The sequence below is a fragment of the Schistocerca gregaria genome, chromosome 5 (genome assembly GCF_023897955.1).
Source record: "Schistocerca gregaria isolate iqSchGreg1 chromosome 5, iqSchGreg1.2, whole genome shotgun sequence".
Taxonomy (NCBI): Eukaryota; Metazoa; Arthropoda; class Insecta; order Orthoptera; family Acrididae; genus Schistocerca; species Schistocerca gregaria.
In genome coordinates this window covers 353,211,246-353,238,910 of record NC_064924.1, presented here as the reverse complement: position 1 = coordinate 353,238,910, position 27,665 = coordinate 353,211,246, and the positions used below count along the sequence as shown (strand labels likewise).

General features: G+C 40.3%; 1 protein-coding gene across 1 annotated transcript in view; it reads right to left on the bottom strand.

Moving 5' to 3' along the window:
• The window catches only part of LOC126273341 (dynein axonemal heavy chain 10), a 1,458,287-nt gene that overhangs the window by 830,951 nt on the left and 599,671 nt on the right, over positions 1-27,665 (bottom strand). The window contains exon 101 of the mRNA XM_049976887.1: positions 12,684-12,845. Within this exon, the coding sequence (XP_049832844.1) occupies positions 12,684-12,845 (162 nt within the window). The remainder of the gene's footprint in view (positions 1-12,683; positions 12,846-27,665) is intronic.

Here is a 27,665-nt window from a genome sequence, read left to right as displayed (position 1 = left end):
AGTGATTAATGTCCACAAATATTTTACTAGCCAATCTTTCTAAGACTACACTTGATTTGCTGTTTATTGCAATACTTGTATCATTGGCAAACAAAACGAATTTGGCATCTGGTAATGTTACTGATGGAAGGTCATTGATATACATAAGAAAAAGTAGGGGCCCTAAAATGGAACACATGTAATTAGTTCCCAGTTGTATGATGCCTGATAGCTTAATACATGTCTCTTTCCTAATAACACCCTTGGTTTCCTGCCAGAGATATAAGATTGAACCATTTTGCAGCATTTCTTGTTACACAATAATATTCTAATTTACTTAAAAGGATATTGTAATTTACACAGTCAAATGGTTTTGACTGATCACAAAATATACCAGTTGCCTGCAATTTTTTGTCTAATGAATTAAGCACATTTTCACTGTAAGTGTAGTTGCCTTCTCAGTATCAGAACCCTTTAGAAATCCAAACTGAGACTTTGACAGTATGTTATTTGAGGTAACATGGTTATAAAGCTGATTCTACATTACTTTTTCAAAATTTTTGAGAATGCTGGCAAAAGTGGAATTGGACAGAATTTGATGTTATTTCTTTATCTCCCTTCTTAAACAGTGGCTTAACTTCACCATATTTCAACCATTCAGGAAATATTCCGCTGATAAACGACTGGCTACACAGATGGGTTAATATGTTATGTAACTCAAAATCACATTCTTTAATTAGCCTTGTTGATATTTCATCATACCCACTATATGTTTTTGATTTTAAAGATTTTATAGGCGGACATTATTTCTGTTGGGGTTGTGTGCTGGGGTAGCTATGATAGACCTACATAACAAATCAGAACATCTAAACAATAATAAAGAGCCTATAGTTCATGAAGCATCACAGAATTGATGTGTGAATGATATTTCTTAACTCAATTCAGGAACTGTTACCACTAATGATCCAAACACTCTTTACAACTCCATGAGTCTTTCAAAAGAGAAACCTTTACTCAACAAGAATACAGACTAGCATGAGGTACATTATAGGAAAAGAACTGTTCATTGTAGAGATAAGAAAGTGTCATCATCTACAGCAAAACAACAAACCAATAACATGAATGAAGTGACTCAGAATGCATCTGTACAACCAAAACCTTGTATAAAACTGCCCTTCAGAAACATGTACAGGAGAAGAGACCAATACCCCAAGCAGTTGCTATAGTATCACTCAGAAATTCAAGTGGCAGAGACAGTAAAAAATTTAATAATAGGCACTGGTGATGACCAAGGAACTCTATATGGAGAGAAAAGGGCGTGATTCCATTAAGGAAAAGTGGAAAATGGCTCAACAACTGAAAATGTAATCAACTTTCTGTAGCAAATGCTTGCAGGATATAAAAAATTCAGGTAAAACTAGGAACTAAGGGTGTAAACAACATACAGAAAGCACATTAGTGATGACAGTGATCTACTTGTGGTTACAGTGTTATGCTTAAGAACCAAGGTGGGCCTTTTATCATTCTTTGTAGAAGAAGAGAAACCACATGTTTCATGCATCAGTGTGAACTGGTTGGCTGAAGCAGACGGTGAGTATTAAAGATCTATTGAGTATTTGTTTATGGTAAACACCTGGTATCAAGCTACTAAAATTCATGCTGCCTACCCGGAGTCCACCTCTCTGCTCATCCCTACCAGTCTCAACATACTTACCTTCTACATGCTTCCTAAACTATCTAAACCAATCACCCAGGACACCCCATTGTGACCAGTTAATGTGCCCCCACTGAGAGAATCTCTGCTCTCATAGACCAACACCTTCAACCTATTACCCAGAGCCTATCATCCTGTATAAAAGATACTAACCGTTTCCTCCACCGACTCTCCACAGTTTCTGTCCCTTTACCACTCTGTGCCCTGCTCATCACTACAGGTGCCAACTTCCTTTACACTAACATCCCTAATGCCCATGGCCTCAATGCTACAGAACACTACCTTTCCCAACATCTGACAGATTCCAAACCAACAACTTCCTTCCCAGACTCTATGACCAACTATATCGTCATCCACTATTACTTCTCCTTTGAAGGCATTACCTACAAAACAAATCCGGGATACAGCTATCAGTGCCCGTTTGGCAGTATCCTATGTCAATCTATTCAAGAGCCATCTAGAGGAATCCTTCCTAAACACCCAGAATCCCAAACCCCTCACCTGGTTCACATTCATTGATAACATCTCTGCAACTTTTCCCCATTTGCTTCACCTGGTCTTACCCAACCTAACAAGCCACCCTCCTAGATGTTGACCTCCACCTCAAAGGTGGCTACAGCAGTATCTCTATGCATATCAAGCCTACTAACCACCAGTAATACCTCCACTTTGACAGCTGGCACCCACTCCCTATCAAGAAGTCACTTCTATACAGCCTAACCACTCATCATTGTTGCATCTGCAGTGATGAGCAGTCCCTCTCGAAATATAATGAGAGTCTTATTGAATTCTTCAAAAACCGTAGTTATTCTCCCAACCTTGTATAAAAACAAATCTCCCATGCCTTATCTTTCCCATCTCCCACCACCACACAAAGTCCCACCTCTGACCACAGAGCAGCATTCTCCTCATAACTCAGGAGCACTCAGGACTGGAGAAACTGAATTATATTCTCCACCAGGGTTTTATATAATTCAGTTTCTCCAGTCCTGAGTGCTCCTGAGTTATGAGGAGAATGCTGCTCTGTGGTCAGAGGTGGGACTTTGTGTGGTGGTGGGAGATTTGTTTTTATACAAGGTTGGGAGAATAACTACGGTTTTTGAAGAATTCAATAAGACTCTCATTATATTTCAAGAGGGACTGCTCATCACTGCAGATGCAACAATGATGAGTGGTTAGGCTCCACCAGGGTTTTTGGAATTCGAGTGTAGGAAAAGGGAGAGAAGGAAACATAGTAGGTGAATATGGATTGGGGCTAAGAAATGAAAGAGGAAGCCGCCTAGTAGAATTTTGCACAGAGCACAACTTAATCATAGCTAACACTTGGTTTAAGAATCATGAAAGAAGGTTGTATACGTGGAAGAACCCTGGAGATACTAAAAGGTATCAGATAGATTATATAATGGTAAGACAGAGATTTAGGAACCAGGTTTTAAGTTGTAAGACATTTCCAGGGGCAGATGTGGACTCTGACCACAATCTATTGGTTATGACCTGTAGATTAAAACTGAAGAAACTTCAAAAATGTGGGAAATTAAGGAGATGGGACCTGGATAAACTGAAAGAACCAGAGGTTGTACAGAGTTTCAGAGAGAGCATAAGGGAACAATTGACAGGAATAGGGGAAAGAAATACAGTAGAAGAAGAATGGGTAGCTCTGAGGGATGTAGTAGTGAAGGCAGCAGAGGATAAAGTAGGTACAAAGACGAGGGCTGCTAGAAATCCTTGGGTAACAGAAGAAATATTGAATTTAATTGATGAAAGGAGAAAATATAAAAATGCAGTAAATGAAGCAGGCAAAAAGGAATACAAACGTCTCAAAAATGAGATCGACAGGAAGTGCAAAATGGCTAAACAGGGATGGCTAGAGGACAAATGTAAGGATGTAGAAGCTTATCTCACTAGGGGTAAGATAGATACTGCCTACAGGAAAATTCAAGAGACCTTTGGAAAGAAGAGAACCACGTGTATGAATATCAAGAGCTCAGATGGCAGCCCAGTTCTAAGCAAAGAAGGGAAGGCAGAAAGGTGGAAGGAGTATATAGAAGGTTTATACAAGGGCGATGTACTTGAGGACAATATTATGGAAATGGAAGAGGATGTAGATGAAGACGAAATGGGAGATACGATACTGCGTGAAGAGTTTGACAGAGCACTGAAAGACCCTAGTCGAAACAAGGCCCCCGGAGTAGACAACATTCCATTAGAAATACTGACGGCCTTGGGACAACCAGTCCTGACAAAACTCTACCAGCTGGTGAGCAAGATGTATAAGACAGGCGAAATACCCTCAGACTTCAAGAAGAATATAATAATTCCAATCCCAAAGAAAGCATGTGCTGACAGATGTGAAAATTACCGAACTATCAGTTTAATAAGCCACGGCTGCAAAATACTAACGCGAATTCTTTACAGACGAATGGAAAAACTGGTAGATGCAGACCTCTGGGAGGATCAGTTTGGATTCCGTCGAAATGTTGGAACATGTGAGGCAATACTGACCTTACGACTTATCTTAGAAGAAAGATTAAGAAAAGGCAAACCTACGTTTCTAGCATTTGTAGACTTAGAGAAAGCTTTTGACAATGTTGACTGGAATACTCTTTTTCAAATTCTAAAGGTGGCAGGGGTAAAATACAGGGAGCGAAAGGCTATTTATAATTTGTACAGAAACCAGATGGCAGTCATAAGAGTCGAGGGGCATGAAAGGGAAGCAGTGGTTGGGAAAGGAGTGAGACAGGGTTGTAGCCTCTCCCCGATGTTATTCAATCTGTATATTGAGCAAGCAGTAAAGGAAACAAAAGAAAAATTTGGAGTAGGTATTAAAATTCATGGAGACGAAGTAAAAACTTTGAGGTTCGCCGATGACATTGTAATTCTGTCAGAGACAGCAAAGGACTTGGAAGAGCAGTTGAACGGAATGGACAGTGTCTTGAAAGGAGGATATAAGATGAACATCAACAAAAGCAAAACGAGGATAATGGAATGTAGTCAAATTAAATCGGGTGATGCTGAGGGAATTAGATTAGGAAATGAGACACTTAAAGTAGTAAAGGAGTTTTGCTATTTAGGAAGTAAAATACTGATGATGGTCGAAGTAGAGAGGATATAAAATGTAGACTGGCAATGGCAAGGAAAGCGTTTCTGAAGAAGAGAAATTTGTTAACATCGAATATAGATTTATGTATCAGGAAGTCGTTTCTGAAAGTATTTGTTTGGAGTGTAGCCATGTATGGAAGTGAAACATGGACGATAACTAGTTTGGACAAGAAGAGAAGAGAAGCTTTCGAAATGTGGTGCTACAGAAGAATACTGAAGATAAGGTGGATAGATCACGTAACTAATGAGGAGGTATTGAATAGGATTGGGGAGAAGAGAAGTTTGTGGCACAACTTGACTAGAAGAAGGGATCGGTTGGAAGGACATGTTTTGAGGCATCAAGGGATCACAAATTTAGCATTGGAGGGCAGCGTGGAGGGTAAAAATCGTAGAGGGAGACCGAGAGATGAGTACACTAAGCAGATTCAGAAGAATGTAGGTTGCAGTAGGTACTGGGAGATGAAGCAGCTTGCACAGGATAGAGTAGCATGGAGAGCTGCATCAAACCAGTCTCAGGACTGAAGACAAAAACAACAACCAGGGTTTTGACTACCTCTCGTCACGCCCTGAAATGGGGAATGTCCTGTCTACTATCCTTCCCACCCCCTTTGTCATCTAATTTTGACAAAGGCCTCACAGGCTGAAAGCTTTATTTGTGACAGTCTTTTTGTTGTGCCTATGAGGAACTTTGCACCTCTGATATATGGTGAGTAGCAACTTTCTTTTTCACAATATTGTTACATTCCGTCCTAGGTTTTCCATTGTTTGAGTGTACAAATGCAATGTACTTGTTTTATCATAAAGTGAATACATGTATTATAAATAAGAAGAGTCTAAAATCATTAGCAATAGCTGGTTTCTGAAGTAACTGCTCAGGTTGAGCAGAAGAAAAGGAGTCTGAAGCCAAGATATCTGGGACACTGTACTACTTCAACTACTTCCAAGTGCAAAAACCTAAAGTTTATAATCTATGGCGACCGTAAAATACACACAAGTGGACTGTTTGCAGAAGCATGATACATTGAAGCCATTGACTTCATGAACTCCACTGTCATCATCCTCAGGAACTGCCTGTTTGTTCTACTGGTCCTGTGTTATCACCAGTGTGAGTGATTATAAACTGTGTTCTATCTACATGAAGTAGGACAAAAAGTGCTCACAAAATTCAACAAGTGTGTGAAAACAGAACACTTAAATACAAAACCCAAAAAGATACAAAATTAAAATTTATGAAAATATGCCTATACTATTACTATTGTATAGAAGTGAGAGTTGGATAAATAAAAAGAACAATGGCAGCAAAATGCAGGTAGCAGAAATGACATTCTTGAAGAGAAAGAAAGAGTGCATAAGATTTAATGAAGAGTTTAAAAAAGATGGTGGTGTTTGAAAAGATTTGAATGTGTACTATTAATAAAGAAATAAATGAATATGGGTGTGTGGGTGTGGAGGGGGGGGCGGGGCAGGGGAGGGGGGACAACATGTGAATAAAATGAGATACGAAAGACCACCTACAAACATCCTTGAACTACATCCCAAAATGAAGAAAAGGCATAGATCAACCATGGAAATGAAAGAAATACATTTTATGAAGGCAGAACAGGCATACTCCTTACCCCTGCACACAAGTAGACAATGAAAGCAAGTCTCGAAGCCTGATTGCTGCAAACACTGCTGATTGTATAAGTTGACTACAAGTAAAACAGGGGATAAACATAACCATGCCAAGCATAGGCAAACAAACAATGGAATAGGCTTACAACAAGTTCATAATGAACAGCTGAATCTTTAGTTTTTGAAAAACTCATACTGTACAGCTCTATAGAAATGAAGTGTATTAAACATGACGACAAGAAGACATCTACGGGCATACAATATATAAAACTTTGTGTGTCTAGTTCTTAAGCACCCAGAAAGGTAGCAGTATGAGGTGGCACCAGCACATCCATAACTTAAGCATAGAGCTCACAGTATTGCCTACTTTGCACTTTTCTCATTGTGTTGACATCAGACTCCATTACTAGTGTAATCTGCACCATTTTTGCTCAGTACTGTCGTGTGACATAAAACTCTGAGGAAATGCATTACAGTCAAAAAATTATATAACCCATAGAAGCCAAATGTAAGAATATCGTTTAAAACTTATAGCTGGACATCTTACTTCAGGAGCTTTAAGTCTGTAGACATACATGACAATACATTAACTCAGTAAAGGCATTTTCAATTATTAATAGGGGTGAAGTTAGGATGAAGTCACAATTCACATTTGTAATATTATACGAAAAAATTTTGACAGCGATATCTCGATTTCGCCTCTTTCCATCACTGGCGGCGGGGTATGTCTACTGCGCTAGAGGGCGGTTATGGCACCTTCTCGCGCACACGTTGTAGGTCTTCTGCGGCCTATATAGGGGCCGCCGCTTGCGCTGGGAAGTCAGTTCCGGCGAGATCGTGCACCAGCACTCTCACCTGAAGATGGCGGCCAGTTGGACCGCGGAAATATTGTATCATGAAGATGTTATGATCCGGCTGCATACCCGAGAAGAATATCATCAATTATTACACCGGGAAAGCCTTCGTAGTCACACATGTAGAAGTGTTTAGAAGTAACCTCTGATTACATTTACACTTGTACTTGGTTGCTAGTATATCTCCAAAACTACTCTGAGTTGATGTAAACTTGAGCTCACAGTATTGCCTACTTTGCACTTTTCTCATTGTGATAGATAGTTAGTTAGTTAGTTAAGTTAGTTTGTTCGTCCATCCATTCATTCATCCAATCCATCCATCCATCCATTCATACTCACACTGTCAGTTCCCATTTAAGGCACACGTGACCTAACCCACCAGTTGGGGTGCCAAGCTGATAGTGACGTCGAAAGCCCATAAATGTGAATTTTCTACACATGATGAACCACAATTAGTAGCAACAACTTGAGGCACCAAGGTGAGAGGTGTGCCAGGGGTGTCCAAGCACAAGATTTGTACATCGTCCACATAGTAATCAGTAACAAGAACTGACAGGGGTGAAAGTCTATGAGGAAAAAAGGGGGGAGGAGGGCACCAAACGATAGGTTGCTTGTGTGGCAAATGTTCTGAAACTGGCCCTGCACACTGTGTTCCAAAAATTCCAAAATAAATAAGAGAGGGCTGTAGAATAGTTAAATTGTTATCAGCATTAATTATTATAAGAACTGTATATCTGGAGAGAAGCAGTTACCTTGAAAAGAAAAATAGCATTTACAATACTCAACTGTTATTTTTATCTACTACTTCAAATGTAGCATTTATATAACTTTACACAGAACAAAATATCAACAGTCAAAATACCAATAAAGTTATCTCCTTGCTACTGTCTGCTAGCAGCATTTTAGAAGCTTTGCACCAAAATGTCTGTCTGACTCCTATTCAAGGATTCATGTTCTATAGAGAAAATAATTTACTTCTAGTAATGTGATTTTGTGGTCTCATAAACTGACATTCAGCTTTAAGAGAGGTGTGCTGACCACATGCCCCTCCATATCTGTATCCAGTGATGTCTGTGGGCTGAGGATGACATGGTGGCCAGTTGGTACCATTCGGACATCCTTTTTTTAAAAAGTGATTATGAATTTTAAGGTTAATCCTAAATTTTGCCTTATTCTTAACCAAAAATAGTGTTAGTAAATTTATATGCATGTACGTTTTAAGAATTTCAACATTTAATATGATGCTTCCGCAATTCTATCTGTAAGTCACCACAATGAGAGACTTTTTGAAGTGGATGGCCAGTAGAACTGAGCTTCCCAGCTACCTTTTTCACATATTTGTGGCAGCTCAATTTGATGTCCATTTTACATGTGGAGTTTTACTTAGCTTTTACCCACCAACCTGTGTTTCTGGTACCTGTAAGCCGTCTTCATTTATTTGCAATTGTATAATATTAGCTTTTGTAAGATTAAAAGATAACATGTTCGCTGTGAGCCTGTGGTAAACCTGTTCCTTTATTCCCCTGGTGGCATCTAGTATGGATTTGTTTGGGCCCTTTGCAGCATACTTGTATATCTGCAAACATAACAGTTTTTGAAATGCCCTTCAATGCCCTAGTATTTCATTTATGTAGATCACGAATAGTAGTATGACAAGTAGTGAACCTTGTGGAACTTCATATTGTAATGTTTCCACACTACGAATTTACTTTTATTCCTGTGCTGTTATTTGTTTATGTGTTACTTTGTTTTCTGTTGTTCAGATGCGATTCCACATATGCCATTAATGACATTAACATTTTTCTGTTACTTCAACTGTAAAAGTGACTGTAAAGAAAAACTGTTGAATAATCTGCATTCCTCTTCTTTTGAAGCTTCTCCTTCAAGAAAGGACACATGGAACATAATGTGTGAATTAATTCACTAAACAATTACTATCCAAATGATTTGATACCTCTACAAAGTACTAAATTCTGTATATTTCAGAGAATGGCTGGAAATAAGTAAATAGTGACAGTAGAAATTAGTGTACTCATTTCACTATTTTGAGTACCTTGAAACCTCTTTCTTCACAATTTATTGCCAGCTGCCTTCCTCAAAATCTCTGTTTCCTCACACCAGAGATATGAACTGTCTATTCAGAGTTGGTTTTTACCATTCATGTTGTCTTAAATCACATAGTTTCTTCTCCAGTTCACCTTTGCAACTCTCTCACACAATCTTCTCCAGTTTTTCCTTTCAGTTTGTTTCCTTCTTCATTCATTATGTCACTTTTATAACGATTTCTGCCTTTTTCTCTGCTTCCTTGGTCTGTGATGACTTTCTGACACTCTTCCTGCTTACCTTCAGTTAACTTTACGCCACTTCACAGTGTTTGCAGATGACACAAGCACTGTGATAGACAACAAAACATGCACTGACATAAGAGTTTAATGTCAACTAATTACTAGTAGATGCTATGAAATGGTTCACAGTAAAGTCTAGAAGTCTAGCACTAAACCTCAGCGAAACTAACTGTATTCTACATTCCAATCACAAAAGCCCACAGAATATTGTTATTGTGGATGAGATGCAGTGGATATAGAAGGTATACTATTCAAAATTCTTAGGTGTGCATATACCATGTGTCTACAAAGTCTGTCAGCAGCTGTGAGCCTCACGTGCCTTGCCTTGCAAGGTGTGTAAGGTTGGCAGCACACTCAAGTCTCATCTGCACATATTCTGTGGTAGGTTGTAAACAGTGGTGTTTTGTGTGTATTGCAGATGTTAGCTGGGTAAGCTGGATGCAGTAAGAATGGTTACTACTGCAGAGAGGGCATTTATAAAGCATTTATAATGGAAGAGTTATAATGCGCAGGAAGAAACTAGACGGTGCATGTGAAGTGGCAATTTAAATTGCATTTTCCTGCTTCAAGATCCACATTGTGACAGTGTAGATGATTTGATTCAACTCCAGACATAGTTTCCCTTCATGATGTATCACCAACTGTTAGGACCACAATTTTAACAGAACAGAAGCTTGATATTTCGGACACTGTGTAGGCGAGCCCAACAACATTAATGAGGAGATTATCATGAGTGTCTAAAGTCTCTTGCATGACAGCATGTAAGGCTGTAATCAAAGAACTGGGGATGTATCCATATAAAATTACTGCTGTGCGACAATTACGTTGTATGGACCATGTGAAATAAATAGTGCATTCCGTACAGTTCCAGGGATTTGTTAACCAACATGGAGTTGGTGTTTTAGATTGAACCTTTTTCACTCACAAGGCTTGGTTTCATCTATCTGGCTACATTAATTTCCAAAACTCACACATTTTGACACCAGAAAATTCACATGCCTTAATATAAATACCATTGCATGCAGAGAATATTGAGGTGTGGTTTGCCATAATGCAAGCAAGAATTATAGGGCTGATCTTTGTCGATGCTACTGTTACTTTGGTGTCTATTCTTCCCAGACATTTTTTCAATTTATTCCCCTGCTGAATGAAAATGAGATCAATCATTCATTTTTCCAACAAGACAACACTACTGCTCGCACTCATATGGGACACCAGTCCCTATGACTTCTAGATGACATCTCTGGAGAAAGAATAATTACAAGATGTTTCTGGCCTCCGCAGTCACTGGATATGCCTCTGCCTGACTATTTCCTTTGGGATAAGGGTAAAACATTTATGTTTCAAAATAATAGAAAGCCAATCGATGAATCAAAGACAGTGGTAATAGATTATCTACATTTGATTACATGTGCAAATTGGTAAAGATATCTGTAAATAAATGTAAATGTTAAGTTTGTTTATGTGGTCATCCTCGGCAGCAAGCACAGAAATACTTGTTTTGTAAATGTGTTCAACTATGCCTTCAACAAAGAGGAAAACATTTAAAGCACCTATTGGTGAGTACATTAGATTTAATTGTAATTAATATGATTAAGTTATTTCATTGTTTTAATTGTAATAACCTTGAATTCCATCTCCCAACATTACTGCAGTCACTAGCAGTGAATCCCAGCCTCTAGCTCATACAACAACATGAGTGTGCTGCCAGCCTTACCCACCCCGCAAAGTGAGATAGGCAGGTCACCACTTCAGAGAGACTTTTTGGATGCACTGTAGATAACAGTCTTAATGAGGAACACCACATCCTCAAAACATTGTAAAGATTTAGCTCAGCAACATTTACCATCAGTATAATCTAAAAACTCAGAGACATAAATGTCTCAAAATCCGTTTATTTTGGCTACTTCAATTCCCTAATGTGTTGTGTAATCCTCTCCTGGGGCAATTCATTGCTGTCGAAAGAAAATCTTTACCATTCAGAAAAAAGTTGGCTGAGTTGTGTGTGAAGTGCTTCCAAAAACCTCATCTAGTACTCTTTTGAAGCCAGTTGGGATATTAACCACTACCTCACAATCTCCTCTTGAACATGACATTCATACTGCACAATCCTTCTTGATATGAAACAAAAGTGTCATACTACCATCATAATATAAGAAGAAATTGTAGCATTACAGTGTGACCTAAAGATTGTGTCTCTAGTGCAAAAAAAGTATAAAATACAGTAGCACAAAAATTTTCAACTGATTTTGAAGTAATCTCAAGTCCATAATGAAGTAATAACAGATTATTTAAAACAGCCTAAAGGATTTTGGTTTCAAAAAAAGTTTTTGTTCTCAAGATGAACTCTTCAACACAGACAGATATGACTATTTCACATACCTTTGTGTGTCCCATTTTAATGCCCCTAGCTGCTTTAATTACACATTAAAAATCATATTTTTGTGTTCTGTAATTCATGGAAATGGCCTTACTACTCACAAATCAAACTGTATGTTCAAGTAATATCTGAAAGTTGTGTTTCAACTCTGTATTGTTTATGATTTTAACACAACATAACAATGAATTGAATGTTTTGACTTGTTCCATGTACATGTGCTATACCACAATAATTCATCTATGAAAAATGCATCACAATAAATAAATAAAAAATTCAGCTGCATCTTGTGATCTCTTGCAGTTTTAGTTTCCATAATTGACACATGCTTTCATTTTCTTGATATGACTCTTTTCAAATTTAATTAATAACTTTGTCAATTAACTGCTTGTAGTGTCTCACAGTTCATTTTAATTCAAATGTCAGCTTTAAAAGTCAATATTCCCCCTCATTCCTGTTACACAGTTTGTTTCTGTCCTGATGAAGATTTAGAATACCTTTGCTTTCAGTTAGCATCCTTTACTTTTTTCTACTTGCTGTCTGTTTCTTACTCCTAATAACTGAACTACTTGAAAGATCAGTTTCTGTTTTTATGTTTGTTTATCTGCCAGCAATTATTAAATGGTCTTATTTCAGCAGAAGATGATCTAATGTTGCATTTTTGTACCATCTTTTATTATATCTGTGATATAATATCTTACCTTCTGTGATCTGTATAAATCATATATCATCTCCAGTCCCTCCATTTCTGTCTTTGCTTCAACGAAGGCTGAGTAGTCAGCTGGAGGCAAATCGAATAGCATTTCTGTGTTCATGAATTCAAGACGCTGTTCATCAAGCTCAGCAAACTGGGGAGAATATTCCTGCAAATGAAAAAAATACAATATTCTAAGAATGATGAAAACAACTTTTTTCAACAATTACATCTTAAAATTCATTATTCTCTAGAATTCAAATGTAGTTGACACAACCAGAATAATAGGCACTGTTTGTACTAGAAAAATTCCATCATTTCTTAGAAATATATGTTTACATAAAGGTGATTTATGGCTATTTAAGTACTTGTTTCTGTTCAGTATCTTATCTAACAAACAATGGAAATTCTAGGATCGAATAACAACTACAGGATATGGATAGGTTGCTATTCAGTATGTAGAGAAGGTGTTGACTGACAGACAGGTTTTATCCAGAAAGTTAACAGGGAATGATTCACAGAGGAGGGGAAGATCACAATTAGATGGAGTAATAAATAGAATAGGACACGGTCCAATGCAGATGACAAAGAAATTGAAGAAATGTATGATGAAATAAAAGAAATTATTCAGATAGTGAAGGGAGACGAAATTTAATAGTCATGGGTGACTGGAATTCAGTAGTAGGAAAAGGGAGAGAAGGAAACGTAGTAGGTGAATATGGATTGGGGGTAAGAAATGAAAGAAGCAGCCGCCCGGTAGAATTTTGCGCAGAGCATAGCTTAATCATAGCTAACACTTTGTTTAAGAATCATCAAAGAAGGTTGTATACATGGAAGAACCCTGGGGATACTAAAAGGTATCAGAAAGATTACATAATGGTAAGACAGATATTTAGGAACCAGGTTTTAAATTGTAGGACATTTCCAGGGGCAGATGTGGACTCTGACCATAATCTATTGGTTATGACCTGTAGATTAAAACTGAAGAAACTGCAAAAGGTTGGGAATTTAAGGAGATGGAACCTAGATAAACTGACTAAACCAGAGGTTGTACAGAGTTTTAGGGAGAGCATAAGGGAACAATTGACAAGAATGGGGGAAAGAAATACAGTAGAAGAAGAATGGGTAGCTTTGAGGGATGAAGTAGTGAAGGCAGCAGAGGATCAAGTAGGTAAAAGGATGAGGGCTAATAGAAATCCTTGGGTGACAGAAGAAATACTGAATTTAATTGACGAAAGGAGAAAATATAAAAATGCAGTAAATGAAGCAGGCAAAAAGGAATACAAACTTCTCAAAAATGAGATCAACAGGAAGTGCAAAATGGCTAAGCAGGCATGGCTAGAGGACAAATGTAAGGATGTAGAGGCTTATCTCACTAGGGTAAGATAGATACAGCCTACAGGAAAATTAGAGAGACCTTTGGAGAAAAGAGAGCCACTTCTATGAATATCAAGAGCTCAGATGGTAACCCAGTTCTAAGCAAAGAAGGGAAAGCAGAAAGATGGAAGGAGTATATAGAGGGTTTATACAAAGGCGATATACTTGAGGACAATATTATGGAAATGGAAGAGGATGTAGATGGAAATGAAATGGGAGATATGATACTCCGCGAAGAGTTTGACAGAGCACTGAAAGACCTAAGTCAAAACAAGGCCCCGGGAGTATACAATATTCCATTAGAGCTACTGACAGCCTTGGGAGAGCCAGTCCTGACAAAACTCTACCAATTGGTGAGCAAAATGTATGACACAGGCGAAATACCTTCAGACTTCAAGAATAATATAATAATTCCAATCCCAAAGAAAGCAGGCGTTGACAGATGTGAAAATTACCGAACTATCAGTTTAATAAGTCACGGCTGCAAAATACTAACGCGAATTCTTTACAGACGAATGGAAAAACTGGTAGAAGATGACCTTGGGGAAGATCAGTTTGGATTACGTATAAATATCGAGACACATGAGGCAACACTGACCCTACGACTTATTTTTGAAGCTAGACTAAGAAAAGGAAAACCTACGTTTCTACCATTTGTAGACTTAGAGAAAGCTTTTGACAATGTTGACTGGAATTCTCTCTTTCAAATTCTGAACATAGCAGGAGTAAAATAGAGGAAGCGAAAGGCTATTTACAATTTGTACGGAAACCAGATGGCTGTTATGAGAGTCGAGGGGTATGAAAGGGAAGCAGTGGTTGGGAAGGGAGTGAGACAGGGTTGTAGCCTCTCCCCGATGTTATTCAATCTGTATATTGAGCAAGCAGTAAAGAAAACAAAAGAAAAAGTCACAGAAGGTATTAAAATTCATGGAGAAGAAATAAAAAGTTTAAGGTTCGCCGATGACATTGTAATTCTGTCAGAGACAGCAAAGGACTTGGAAGAGCAGTTGAACGGAATGGACAGTGCCTTAAAAGGAGGATATAAGATGTACATCAACAAAAGCAAAACGAGGATAATGGAATGTAGTCGAATTAAGTTGTGTGATGCTGTGGGAATTAGATTAGGAAATGAGACACTTAAAGTAGTAAAAGAGTTTTGCTATTTGGGGAGCAAAATAACTGATGATGGTCGAAGTAGAGAGGATATAAAATGTAGACTGGCAATGGAAAGGAACGCATTTCTGAAGAAGAGAAATTTATTAACATCGGGTATACATTTAAATGGCAGGAAGTCGTTTCTGAAAGTATATGTATGGAGTGTAGCCACGTATGGAAGTGAAACATGGACGATAACTGGTTTGGACAAGAAGAGAATAGAAGCTTTCAAAATGTAGTGCTACAGAAGACTGCTGAAGATTAAATGGGTAGATCATATAACTAACGAGGAGGTACCGAATAGGATTTGGGAGAAGAGGAGTTTGTGGCACAACTTGACTAGAAGAAGGGATCGGTTGGTAGGACATGTTCTGAGGCATCAAGGGATCACACATTTAGAATTGGAGGTCAGCGTGGAGGCTAAAAATCATAGAGGGAGACCAAGAGATGAATACACTGAACAGATTCAGAAGGATGTATGTTGCAGTAGGTACTGGGAGATGAAGAAGCTTGCACAGGGTAGAGCAGTGTGGAGAGCTGCATCAAACCAGTCTCAGGACTGAAGACCACAACAACAACAACAACAACAACAACAATTTAATTTGCATTTGAAAATTTTGTTACTATCTGTTAGATATTTTATTATCATCAGTAGACTATCAAACCCATTTGTATCTATGTATTTTAGTCCCATCTATATCCTTCTAGTATGTTACTTTTGACTATGTCTGTTACTTAAATAGACTGTTGACAATAAATTTCATCAGTGAATAAATGTATTGTGATGCTGTCATTAATATTCCTATCTGCTTAAACATATGCACTTAAGGTAGAAATTGTGCTCCTGGTACTATGAATACTTTACTTTGCCTAAGGGTGGAGTGAGGTCAAATAATTGCCCATCAACATTAATGAACAAAAACATATAAAACATTGTAAGGAAAAAGATGGGTTGCTACGTTTACCACTTATTGTAAAGATGACACATTAAGTTGCAGGCAGGGACAATTGAAAGACACTTACATATCTCACACATTAGCTTTCAGCCAAAGCCTTTGTCAGAAAAAGAAAAGGAAACACACGCACACGCACGCACACACACACACACACACACACACACACACACACACACACACACACACAAACAAACAAGCTAATATGACTGAATATGAGTGCGTTCCTCTTTCTTTAGCAGATGAAGGCTTTGGCCAAATAATAACATTAAGTGTCTTGTCTAATGTTTGCAATTACTGCTAAGTCAAAATACCTTGTTTGTTTACTTTAACTCTGTATCAATATGCAAACAAAAAAAATCTTCAAATTTACAAATTTGTTTCTTGTTGTTATAGAACATTAATTGGACCTAAGATGTTGTTGATCATACAAAATCAAATGAACTGTGTATTTTCACAATTTAAAGCTGACACATTTGTGTAAAATTAGTAAACAAGTTACACAACATCATAAACAGCTCTCTCAGTGGCTGCTTCTTTAATGAAATTCATAACAATACTTATATGGCTGTCAAAAAGATTTGTGGTGACTATCGATTTATGATAGTTGCCTCTTCAGATTGAACCTCTTTGACTCCTTCCGTATTGTGAGGCTTTGGCTTAACAACAAGTGTAGAATTTTGTTATAGTGTGTTCTAAGTGAAAAAATAAAGTGTTGTACACTACTGTATGTATAGTGGTTACTATTAACCATTCATATGTAGTTCCACATTGGTGGCCATAATTTCATGCAGTTGTCACATTTTCTTCACCACACTACACAGTTATATTCGTGTAATAGTCATAGACAATGGATTCTGAAAGAGGCTAAGTTACTTTCTATTTGTGTGCACCTGATGTATCACAAGTTTAGCATTTGTTGCTTGCAGTACAAGTTTCAGCCACAGCTCATCTACTTGTGCTACTGGACTCATAAATGGAGCACCATAACCTATCTGTGTGCATGCCTCCATGGCAGCAAGTTCAAGTCATGCTGCCAAATGTAACACTACGTCACCAGGACAATACAACATGCCCATATTCCAATTCTATGCCAGTTATGCAAGAGGATCAGTTCATGGGATGCTTACTTATTTGCTATCACTGGCTTGCCTACCAGCCTGCCTGCTTCTTCTGCACCATTTTGGTATATGCTGGCCAGGACTGCCTTTTCTTCCACACTGCACAGAATTGCAACTTTGTCTGAAACCATTCCTAGCACTATGTTGTTTTATGCTTCCACACCTTCTGCGCCGAGCCTTCCATGCCACCCTCTGCTGGTCATCACCAAGTCCTCGGGTGACATACCACTTCCCAGACCAGTGTCCTCACACCTCTGTCATTCGACACACATTACCTATGTTTCACCTGCACCTGCCGGCTTCTCATCAATCCATGCCTGCCACATCAGGATTTTAGCGTGCCTTTTTTATGGACTCTGCACAGACCTTGGGCCACGGATCATCTAGCGCACGAGTCACTACTGTACCTTTTCCTGTGTTATGTCCACCTACACCCACCCATTGGTTCTCTCAAGTGTTTCCTTCGAGGATGGTGTGCAGAACATTGACAAGTTTTCACTGGACCAATGACCCACCTCGCCATCCACCTGTTCAACTATCAATGCTGAACTGGTGACTTAAACACAAGTCGGCTACTTACCTTGGTTTCCTGCAGTCTCCAAGGACAGCCCAAAGACTTGGTTCACACTGGTAAATAACATCCTCAACATACACGGCGTGCACAGTGATTGACACAAAATTTGTCTCATCTCACATCTACATGAACATACTGACCTAATCAGTGATTTCATACCCTCCCCATCTTCTTTCCTGAAGTAAGGAAACACCAATTTGATTATTGTTGAGCATCTCTTTCACTCGCCTGAATGTACCCTCCTCTACATCATTTATGAGGAAGTGTTAGGAGATAAAACTCTTCTGCAACTTTTGAGGCATCTGCGTACCCTTGTCTATTAGGATATGCTGCCTGATTCTGTCCTGTGGACTTTATAACTCAAGCTCCCACATGACCTCCCACATGACCTTCACTTGCAACTGTTGTCTAATGGTAACTGATCCTCTGGATGCTCAACTCTGCATCTCAGATAGGGCGTACAACATTATCAGCCATTGGCAGCTCTTACCCTGTACCAAGCTCTGTTCGTCTGATATGGTTGAGCCACCTGCCTCACCGGCACCCCACTAGCACCCCCCTCCTTAGGGACGAGGATACCACACATCGTATGAGGTGTTACTGTTGCCACCTGTTGGCCAGACTTGAGCCTTGCTGGCTCCCCCTCCCACAGATCCTCCTGCTTTTGGTACCCAGCACACTGCAACATATGGCATGAGTGACTCCTGCTGTGTGCCACCACTATATTCACTGTGATGCTTCCAAGTCACATTTGGTGATGCGCAGCAAGGAACTACTATCTTCCATGTGCATGTTACCCAAACACATTATTTGGTTCAGTTTAGGTGCGCTGTCCTGTGCTGTTTCTCCTCAGCACCTCCTCCCACATCAGTCACTATCTCCAGATTATCTGCTTTCAGCAGGCTTTACGTGCAGGATCTTGCTACATAGTCCTTCTTTCTGGTTGATACTAGCACCAATTTGAGTGTGGTTCAAAGTCACTCAATCCAGCAGGCTATCTCCTGTCATTGATGGTTCTACCTGCTGATAATCACTCTCCTATTGCTGTCTTCAGGGCTGTGACTCTATGACTGCAGTTCTTGCCTAACTTATTTCTTACTTGGACTTTTTAAGTGAGCAATGTGGATGTTCCCATTATTGACATGGATTTCCTTCACTGCCAGGACCTCTCCCTGACCTCCGCAAGGCAGTGTTACTGCACTACTCATCACTCAAGATAATCCTATGTTTCTCCTCCCCAAAAATGGCCCATCCGGACAATTCATCTGAGCCACTTGTTTGGGCATCTACCAAATTTGCACAGCTTCCTGTATCCCTCGCAGCTGTTCTCACTGATGTCACTTTGCAGTGCCATGACATCTTTGTTCTTCACTCCAGGGACTCTACACTGGCAGACTGTTGACATGATGGATAAATTGCATCTAGACTGCTAGGTGATGGGAGAGTTCTCTATTTGAAAGGCACCTTATATCAAGGAGTCTGGGCACTTGCCTTCGATGTCTTCACCACTGGTTTCACAGGTTAGCAACCTTACCACTTTTTGTGTTTTATGTGGCATGCCTCAGACTTCTCTCAACATCACCCATTCTTTTGACTAGTGATTCTGCATGTCAAATTGGTGCGATAACTAGCAGTATGTGCCATAGATTGCTTATTGCAGATGAATCCCCAGTATGCCACCCATCTTGCCACCTTAATGCTACCGAGTTACATCATGCTAAGGCTGTGGTACAGGAACTATTAGACAAGAGTATTGTACCCACTTCTGATAGCACCTATTCATATGGTGCCAAAAAAGACAGTTCTTTCTGCCTTTGTCGAGACTACCACAATCTGAAAACTAAACATCTCTGGACAGTTACTCTATTCCCCATTTTCAGGACTTTGCCCAGAAACTTTACAGCAAAACAAGTTTTCAGAGTGATCAACTGGTGCAAAGCATACCATCAGATTCCAATGTTTGAGGACAACATTCCAAAAACAGTGATCACTATTTCCTTTGGATTGTGTGAATACTGTTTCATACCGTATGGTCTTAAAAATGCAGCTCATACTTGGCAACAATTTACTGACTCTATACTGTTTTTGCTCCACTTTAGCTTCGGGTACTTGAATGACATGCTCATTTTTTCTACCTCCTTCAAGGAACATCAACATCATTTTCAACAGGCCCATGCAAGCTCTTTCTGACCACGGTGTGGAAATCAACTGCAAAAAATCACAACTCCAAAGCTGCCGCATCCTGTTTCTCAGATATCCTTTCTCACCTAAGGGTATCAGCCTGACATTGACATCTACATCTGCATCTACATCCATACTCCGCAAGCCACCGACGGTGTGTGGCAGAGGGTACCATGAGTACCTCTATCAGTTCTCCCTTGTATTCCAGTCTCTTATTGTTCGTGGAAAGAAGGCTTTTCGGTTTGCTTCTGTGAGGGCTCTAATCTCTCTGATTTTATGCTCATGGTCGCTTCACGAGATATACGTAGGAGGCAGCAATATACTGCTTGACTCTTCGGTGAAGGTATGTTCTCGAAAATTTAACAAAAGCACGTACCGAGCTACTGAGCATCTCTCCTGCAGAGTCTTCCACTGAAGTTTATCTATCATCTCCGTAATGCTGGAGTTTATCTATCATCTCTGTAACGCTTTCGCAATTACTAAATGATCCTGTAACGAAGCGTGCTGCTCTCCGTTGGATCTTCTCTATCTCTTCTATCAACCCTATCTGCTGAGCATCATTCAAGCAGTGGGCGAACAAGCATACTGTAACCTACTTCCTTTGTTTTCGGATTGCATTTCCTTAGGATTTTTCCAATGAATCTCAGTCTGGCATCTGCTTTACCGACGATCAACTTTATATGATCATTCCTTTTTAAATCACTCCTAAAGCGTACTCCCAGATAATTTATGGAATTAACTGCTGACCTGCTATTTTGTAGCTAAATGATAAGGGATCTATCTTTCTATGTATTCGCAGCACATTACACTTGTCTACATTGAGATTCAATTGCCATTCCCTGCACCATGCGTCAATTCGCTGCAGATCCTCCTGCATTTCAGTACAATTTTTCATTGTTGCAACCTCTCGATACACCACAGCATCATCTGCAAAAAGCCTCAGTGAACTGCCGATGTCATCCACCAGGTCATTTATGTATATTGTGAATAGCAACGGTCCTATGACACTCCCCTGCGGCACACCTGAAATCACTCTTACTTCGGAAGACTTCTCTCCATTGAGAATGACATGCTGCGTTCTGTTATCTAGGAACTCCTCAATCCAATCACACAATTGGTCTGATAGTCCGTGTGCTCTTACTTTGTTCATTAAATGACTGTGGGGAACTGTGTCAAATGCCTTGTGGAAGTCAAGAAATACGGCATCTACCTGTGAACCCTCTGAGTCTCGTGGACCAATAGCGCGAGCTGGGTCTTTTTCGAAACCCATGCTGATTCCTATAGAGTAGATTTCTAGTCTCCAGAAAAGTCATTATACTCTAACATAATACCTGTTCCAAAATTCTACAACTGATCGACGTTAGAGATATAGGTCTATAATTCTGCACATCTGTTCGACTTCCCTTCTTGAAAATGGGGATGACCTGTGCTCTTTTCCAATGCTTTGGAATGCTTCGCTCTTCTAGAGACCTATGGTACACCGCTGCAAGAAGGGGGCAAGTTCCTTCGCGTACTCTGTGTAAAATCGAACTGGTATCCCATCACGTCCAGCGGCCTTTCCTCTTTTGAGTGATTTTAATTGTTTCTCTATCCCTCTGTCGTCTATTTCGATATCTACCATTTTGTCATCTGTGCGACAATCTAGAGAAGGAACTACAGTGCAGTCTTCCTCTGTGAAACAGCTTTGGAAGAAGACATTTAGTATTTCGGCCTTTAGTCTGTCATCCTCTGTTTCAGTACCATTTTGGTCACAGAGTGTCTGGACATTTTGTTTTGGTCCACCTACCGCTTTGACATAGGACCAAAATTTCTTAGGATTTTCTGCCAAGTCAGTACATAGAACTTTACTTTCGAATTCACTGAACGCCTCTCGCATAGTCCTCCTCACGCTACATTTCACTTGGCGTAATTTTTGTTTGTCTGCAAGGCTTTGGCTATGTTTATGTTTGCTGTGAAGTTCCCTTTGCTTCCGCAGCAGTTTTCTAACTCGGTTGTTGTACCATGGTGGCTCTTTTCCATTTCTTACGATCTTGCTTGGCACATACTCATCTAACGCATATTGTACGATGGTTTTGAACTTTGTCCACTGATCCTCAACACTATCTGTACTTGAGACAAAACTTTTGTGTTGAGCCATAAAGTACTCTGAAATCTGCTTTTTGTCACTTTTGCTAAACAGAAAAATCTTCCTACCTTTTTTAGTATTTCTATTTACGGCTGAAATCATCGATGCAGTAACTGCTTTATGATCGCTGATTCCCTGTTCTGCATTAACTGATTCAAATAGTTCGGGTCTGTTTGTCACCAGAAGGTCTAATATGTTATCGCCACGAGTCGGTTCTCTGTTCAACTGCTCAAGATAGTTTTCAGATAAAGCACTTAAAAAAATTTCACTGAATTCTTTTTCCCTGCTGCCCATTATGAACGTTTGAGTCTCCCAGTCTATATTTGGCAAATTAAAATCTCCACCCAGAACTAGAACATGGTGGGGAAACCTACTCGAAATATTTTCCAAATTATTCTTCAGGTGCTCAGCCACAACAGTTGGTGAGCCCAGGGGCCTATAGAGACATCCAATTACCATGTCTGAGCCTGCTTTAACTGTGACCTTCATCCAAATCATTTCACAATTCGGATCTCCGTGAATTTCCTTCGATATTATTGCACTTCTTATCGCTATAAACACGCCTCCCCCTTCACTGTCCAGCCTGTTTCTGCGGTATACATTCAAATCTGAGTTTAGGATTTCATTACTGTCTGGTTTCAGCCAACTTTCTGTCCCTAGTACTATATGGGTGTTGTGACCGTTTATTAATGAGAGCAGTTCTGGGACCTTTCTATAGACGCTCCTGCAGTTGACTATTAGCACATTAATATTGTTATTCCCTGTTGCATTTTGCCTGCTACTACCTTGCCGTGTCTCAGGAGTCGTCTTGTCGGGCCTAGGGAGGGAATTCTCTAACCTAAAAAACCCCCATGCGCACTCCACACGTACTTCGCTACCCTTGTAATCACTTCCGGCGTGTAGTGCACGCCTGACCTATTCAGGGAGACCCTACATTTCTCCACCCGATAGCGGAGGTCGAGAAATTTGCAACCCAACTCTCCGCAGAATCGTCTGAGCCTCTGGTTTAAGACTTCCACATGGCTCCAAACCAGAGGACCGTGATCGGTTCTGGGAACGATACTACAAATAGTTAGCTCTGATTCCACCCCGCGAGTGAGGCTTTCCGCCTTCACCAATTCCGCCAACCGCCTGTACAAACTGAGGATGACCTCTGAACCCAGACGGCAGGAGTCATTGGTGTCGACATGAGCAACAAATTGCAGTCGGGTGCACCCAGTGCCTTCTATCGCCGCCGGTAGGGCCTCCTCCACATCTTGGATGAGACCCCTCGGCAAGCAGACAGAGTGAACACTGGCCTTCTTCCCCGACCTTTCCACTATTTCCCTAAGGGGCTCCATCACCCGCCTAACGTTGGAGCTCCCAATAACTAATAAAAACCTACCCCCCGTGTGCCTGCTCGGACCTTGCTGAAGGAGCAGCCACATGTCCACTCACAGGCAGAGCGGGCGATGCCACATGGCCAGCCTCCACATTTACCCTCCGCCTCGTGCGCCGTGCACGCCGCTGAAATCGCCACTCCCCTTGGGGAGAGGGTGGCCCAACCACGCCCGCGAAGATGTCTCGACAGCAGGGACAGTGGGTGAAGCATGTAACACCTGGGGTGTACCTTGCAATGCATCAGACTCCCCACTGCCGCTACACTCCGAGGCAGCAGCCTGAAGACGGCTGACGGTGGCCATCAACACGCTCAGCCGTTCGCGAAGAGTGGCCAGCTCCTCCTGCATCCATACACAGCAGTCACACATCCCATCCATCCTAAGGAATCAATTTACTGAAGAGACTTAATCAACTTTTAACTAGACTGCTAATTCACTAAAGGCAGCTGATTATTGACTAAACTGTGATTGTTAACCACTTCTTGTAGAAAACAATGAAAATAGCACTACCTGTCTCTGACCTGTATTCAAAATAAACACTAGCATTACTGGCACTATGGCTGACTAAAGGGACTCTCTCTGACTGTATTCAAAACAAACACGAAATCTATGGAACACTATTAATAGCACTCGACAATTAAAGGTTCCTAAAAGCAAAAACACATGGAAGAAGTGACAAGTAAGAAAAGTACAGTTAATACTTAAATTAAGGTAGCTCGCTGCACAGCAGATGTGAAGCAGACGGCGGTTAGGGCGACACTGACCACATTGATTGCATCAATAACCTCCCTCTCCTTGAAAGCTAACAAGAATTGAGATAGTTTCTTGGGATGGAGAACTTTTTTTTGATGTCACATTCCCAATGCCCCCTCTCTTCAGGCCTCTTGAACAGATGCTTTGGCTGGAAACAACACTTCTGGGTCTCATTAGGTTTAGTGACAAGAAGACATGAAATGCCCTTCCTTTGACCTCAAGATGGCCCTTACAAATGCAGTCAGGCAGGTACATATATCACTGGTGCTTGCCTACCCATCACTAGTGATGCGAGTGAAACCTCTGCCAGAGCTGTCTTACAGCAGCATGTCTCTCAGCTTCAGCATTTCTTCTCCAAAAAACTTTTAGCCTCCCACTGTAAATGGACCACCTTTGACAGGGAGATTCTGGCCTTTAAAAGCCTATTTGTTGTTTTTGACCTGAATGAACTGGTGAGGCAATAGCCTTTGGATGCAGATGCGCAGGACTTAATCAATGACTGCTTCATCGCCCCTTATCACACAATCCTGTCATCTCCCTGGCTCAAAATCTGCAATTTTATGCAATGTTTCCATGGGTACTCTTAGACCTGTCGTTCCCACCTCTCTTCACTTTCAACTCTTTTTGGCCTTACAAAAACCTGGCCTACCCTGGTATTAAGGCTACTAATAAGTTGGTTATACAGCGTCATTTTGTGTGGCACGGCATTAACTAGGGCTACCACAGTTGGAGCCGGGCAGGGCTTGCCTCCCTTGCTAATGTAATAAAATTGGTAAGCATGCCCAACTGCCATTAGGCCAATTTGATAACCCTAAGAGCAGATTTCACCATGTTTATTTTGACCTCATTGGACTCCTACCCCCTTTAAGTAATTATCAGTATATACTATCCATTGTTGATTGCACCACCAAGTGGGTCAAAACAGTCCCACTACCTGATATTATGCCTGGCTCTGCATCGTAACTTTTCATCAGTAGCTGGCTGACATACTTTCGCTGCCCTCCTCCATCACCATCAATCAGGAGCATCAATTTGAGACATTATTTTTGAATAAACTGTATGATTTGTGTGGCTCTAACAAATTCCACAGAACAGCATATCATCCTCAGAGTAATGGCTTGATGGAACATTGGCACATGACTCTAAAAACTGCTCTTAAGTGCCATGATGACTCCCAGGCTGAGACCCTATCGAGGATTCTCTTAAGGATCCATACTGCTTTCAAAGACGAACTATGCACTTCTTTGGCCAAGATCTATGGAGAATGTCTTGCTCTTCCAGCTAAGTTTGTTGAGGATGACACTCCTGCTGTGCTGGCTACCTAGTTGAGCGTGTACTCTCACATGTGGTCTGCATGCAACTGACTCCTCCTTATTGTCACTCTACAAGTTTTCCTACAGAAAGAGTTGCCACATTGTGAGCATTTCGTGCTGCATGATGATTCTGTTCAACCCACCCTTCAGCCTCCTTATTTAGGCACCTACAAGGTCTTTGACTGTGCTCCAAACACTATCGACATTTGTTTCCAAGCAAATGCCATATGGTTTCACTAAACTGTGTGAAATCACCATGCAACCAGAATGATTCCATTCCCTCCCTTCTGGCTTGCTCCGACCTTCATCTGATGTAGACTCCTAATCCTATAATACCAACTGACAACCTGTGCTTCACCTCTCAGTGAAAAGTCATGCACATGCAGCACCATGTGCTTCACCTCTCTCAGTGAAAGCGATTAGTGTGCAGTGCTGTTCACACATTTTGATGAAAAAACACACTCGACTGCTACGTGCTTGTGTGTGCCTGCCACCGTGACTCAAGAACTGTCACCCTCTTGCACCCACTCAGGCACCATGAGATTCATCATTGACATCCCGGCATATGCCACTGAGGATCTTTATCTTCAACTGTGAGAGGATGTGTTGTTCATTGTCCTCACTTATCAATGTTCTCCAGAGGATCCTTCCATCACCCATGTAATGCTATTTCGCACTTCCAACACTCTGCCTGACACAGATGAAGACAATACCTCTGTGTTCAGCAACACAGGTGGATGCCTTATTGTCGTCATCCTGATCCTTCAGCAACACATTCCATCGTGGTGAATTCTTCTCGGGTTATCAGCTCGGTGGTGGCGTCATCTTGTCGCAATGTTTCAATGAGTTTCGTACCCATCATCTTCTGATGCCAGAAGATGTTGGGTATGAAATTCACTGAAACACTGGGACAAGTTGACGCCACCACTCGACTGATAACCCGAGAAGAATTCATCAGTGGAATACACTGAGAAGAAGTGCAATCGCATACACTCTATCATGACTACACTCCATGCCCATTATTAGAGCAGGTCATCCCGTTCATCCTCCTTGATGGCTCCACAATTTCGATGTGTCCACCATAACAGTCCTTCATGCAATAAGTGTAATGATCAGCAGTCACTTCCTCAATTATCACTTCTTCATGCTAAACCTCTTTGACTAGTTTTCCAATGTGATGTTTTAGTTTGATAACGTGTGTGATCATGTTATACGGTGTTCTAAGTGCAAAAATAAAGTGTCATATGATACTACTTGTATAGTGATTACTATTAAACATTAATACATAGTTTCACAGACTAATTCTGCCTCCTGATTCATATAGAACATTATATCATTAAAACAGAGTGAGAACAGCAATGCATCCATGACCGAACACCACAATATACTCACCATAATTTCTTCTCATGTAAATAATGTGGTATTTATTTGTAAATTAGTTTAGCAAGCTAAGTAACTGTCTGCATCCTGGTTTTTCTTTACTATAGGAACTAAAATAGGCATGTGCTGGCCCATGTACTGCATATAACATGTAAATTATCTAATAAATTTCCATCAGTATTCCAGAGAACATTCAAAACTTGTCACTTTCAATAAACAGTAATCTCAGTAGAACAGATCAGTAGGCTATTGGCTAAATATCTCATCAGGTTTTTGTGGGAGGGCACAGAAATTGTGAGATTCTAGCTTGGGAGATCCTCATGAACATTTATTAAATTTAAAATTTCTATGCTCTCTACAATGATTATGAATGAGCAAATGTCCTATGGTGTTCTATTGAATTAACATGAGTTACCATTATTAAATAAGGTTTTGATTTTGTAAATCAATAATTTATTTGTGTAACATATACCAGATTGAATTTCTGCCTTTATTTCACAATTTCTGTTTGAGGTAGTTGTTGGGCTTCATGTGATAGCAAGGAGCCCTCAATATCATACGTCACATATTGCTCCAGGGGACTCTTCAAGAAGTCTTCCGCAGAAAAACATTAACAATGTCAACTGGATATTACATAGAGAGAGTCATTTGAGGCCATTTACGCTGAGAAGGTCTAAT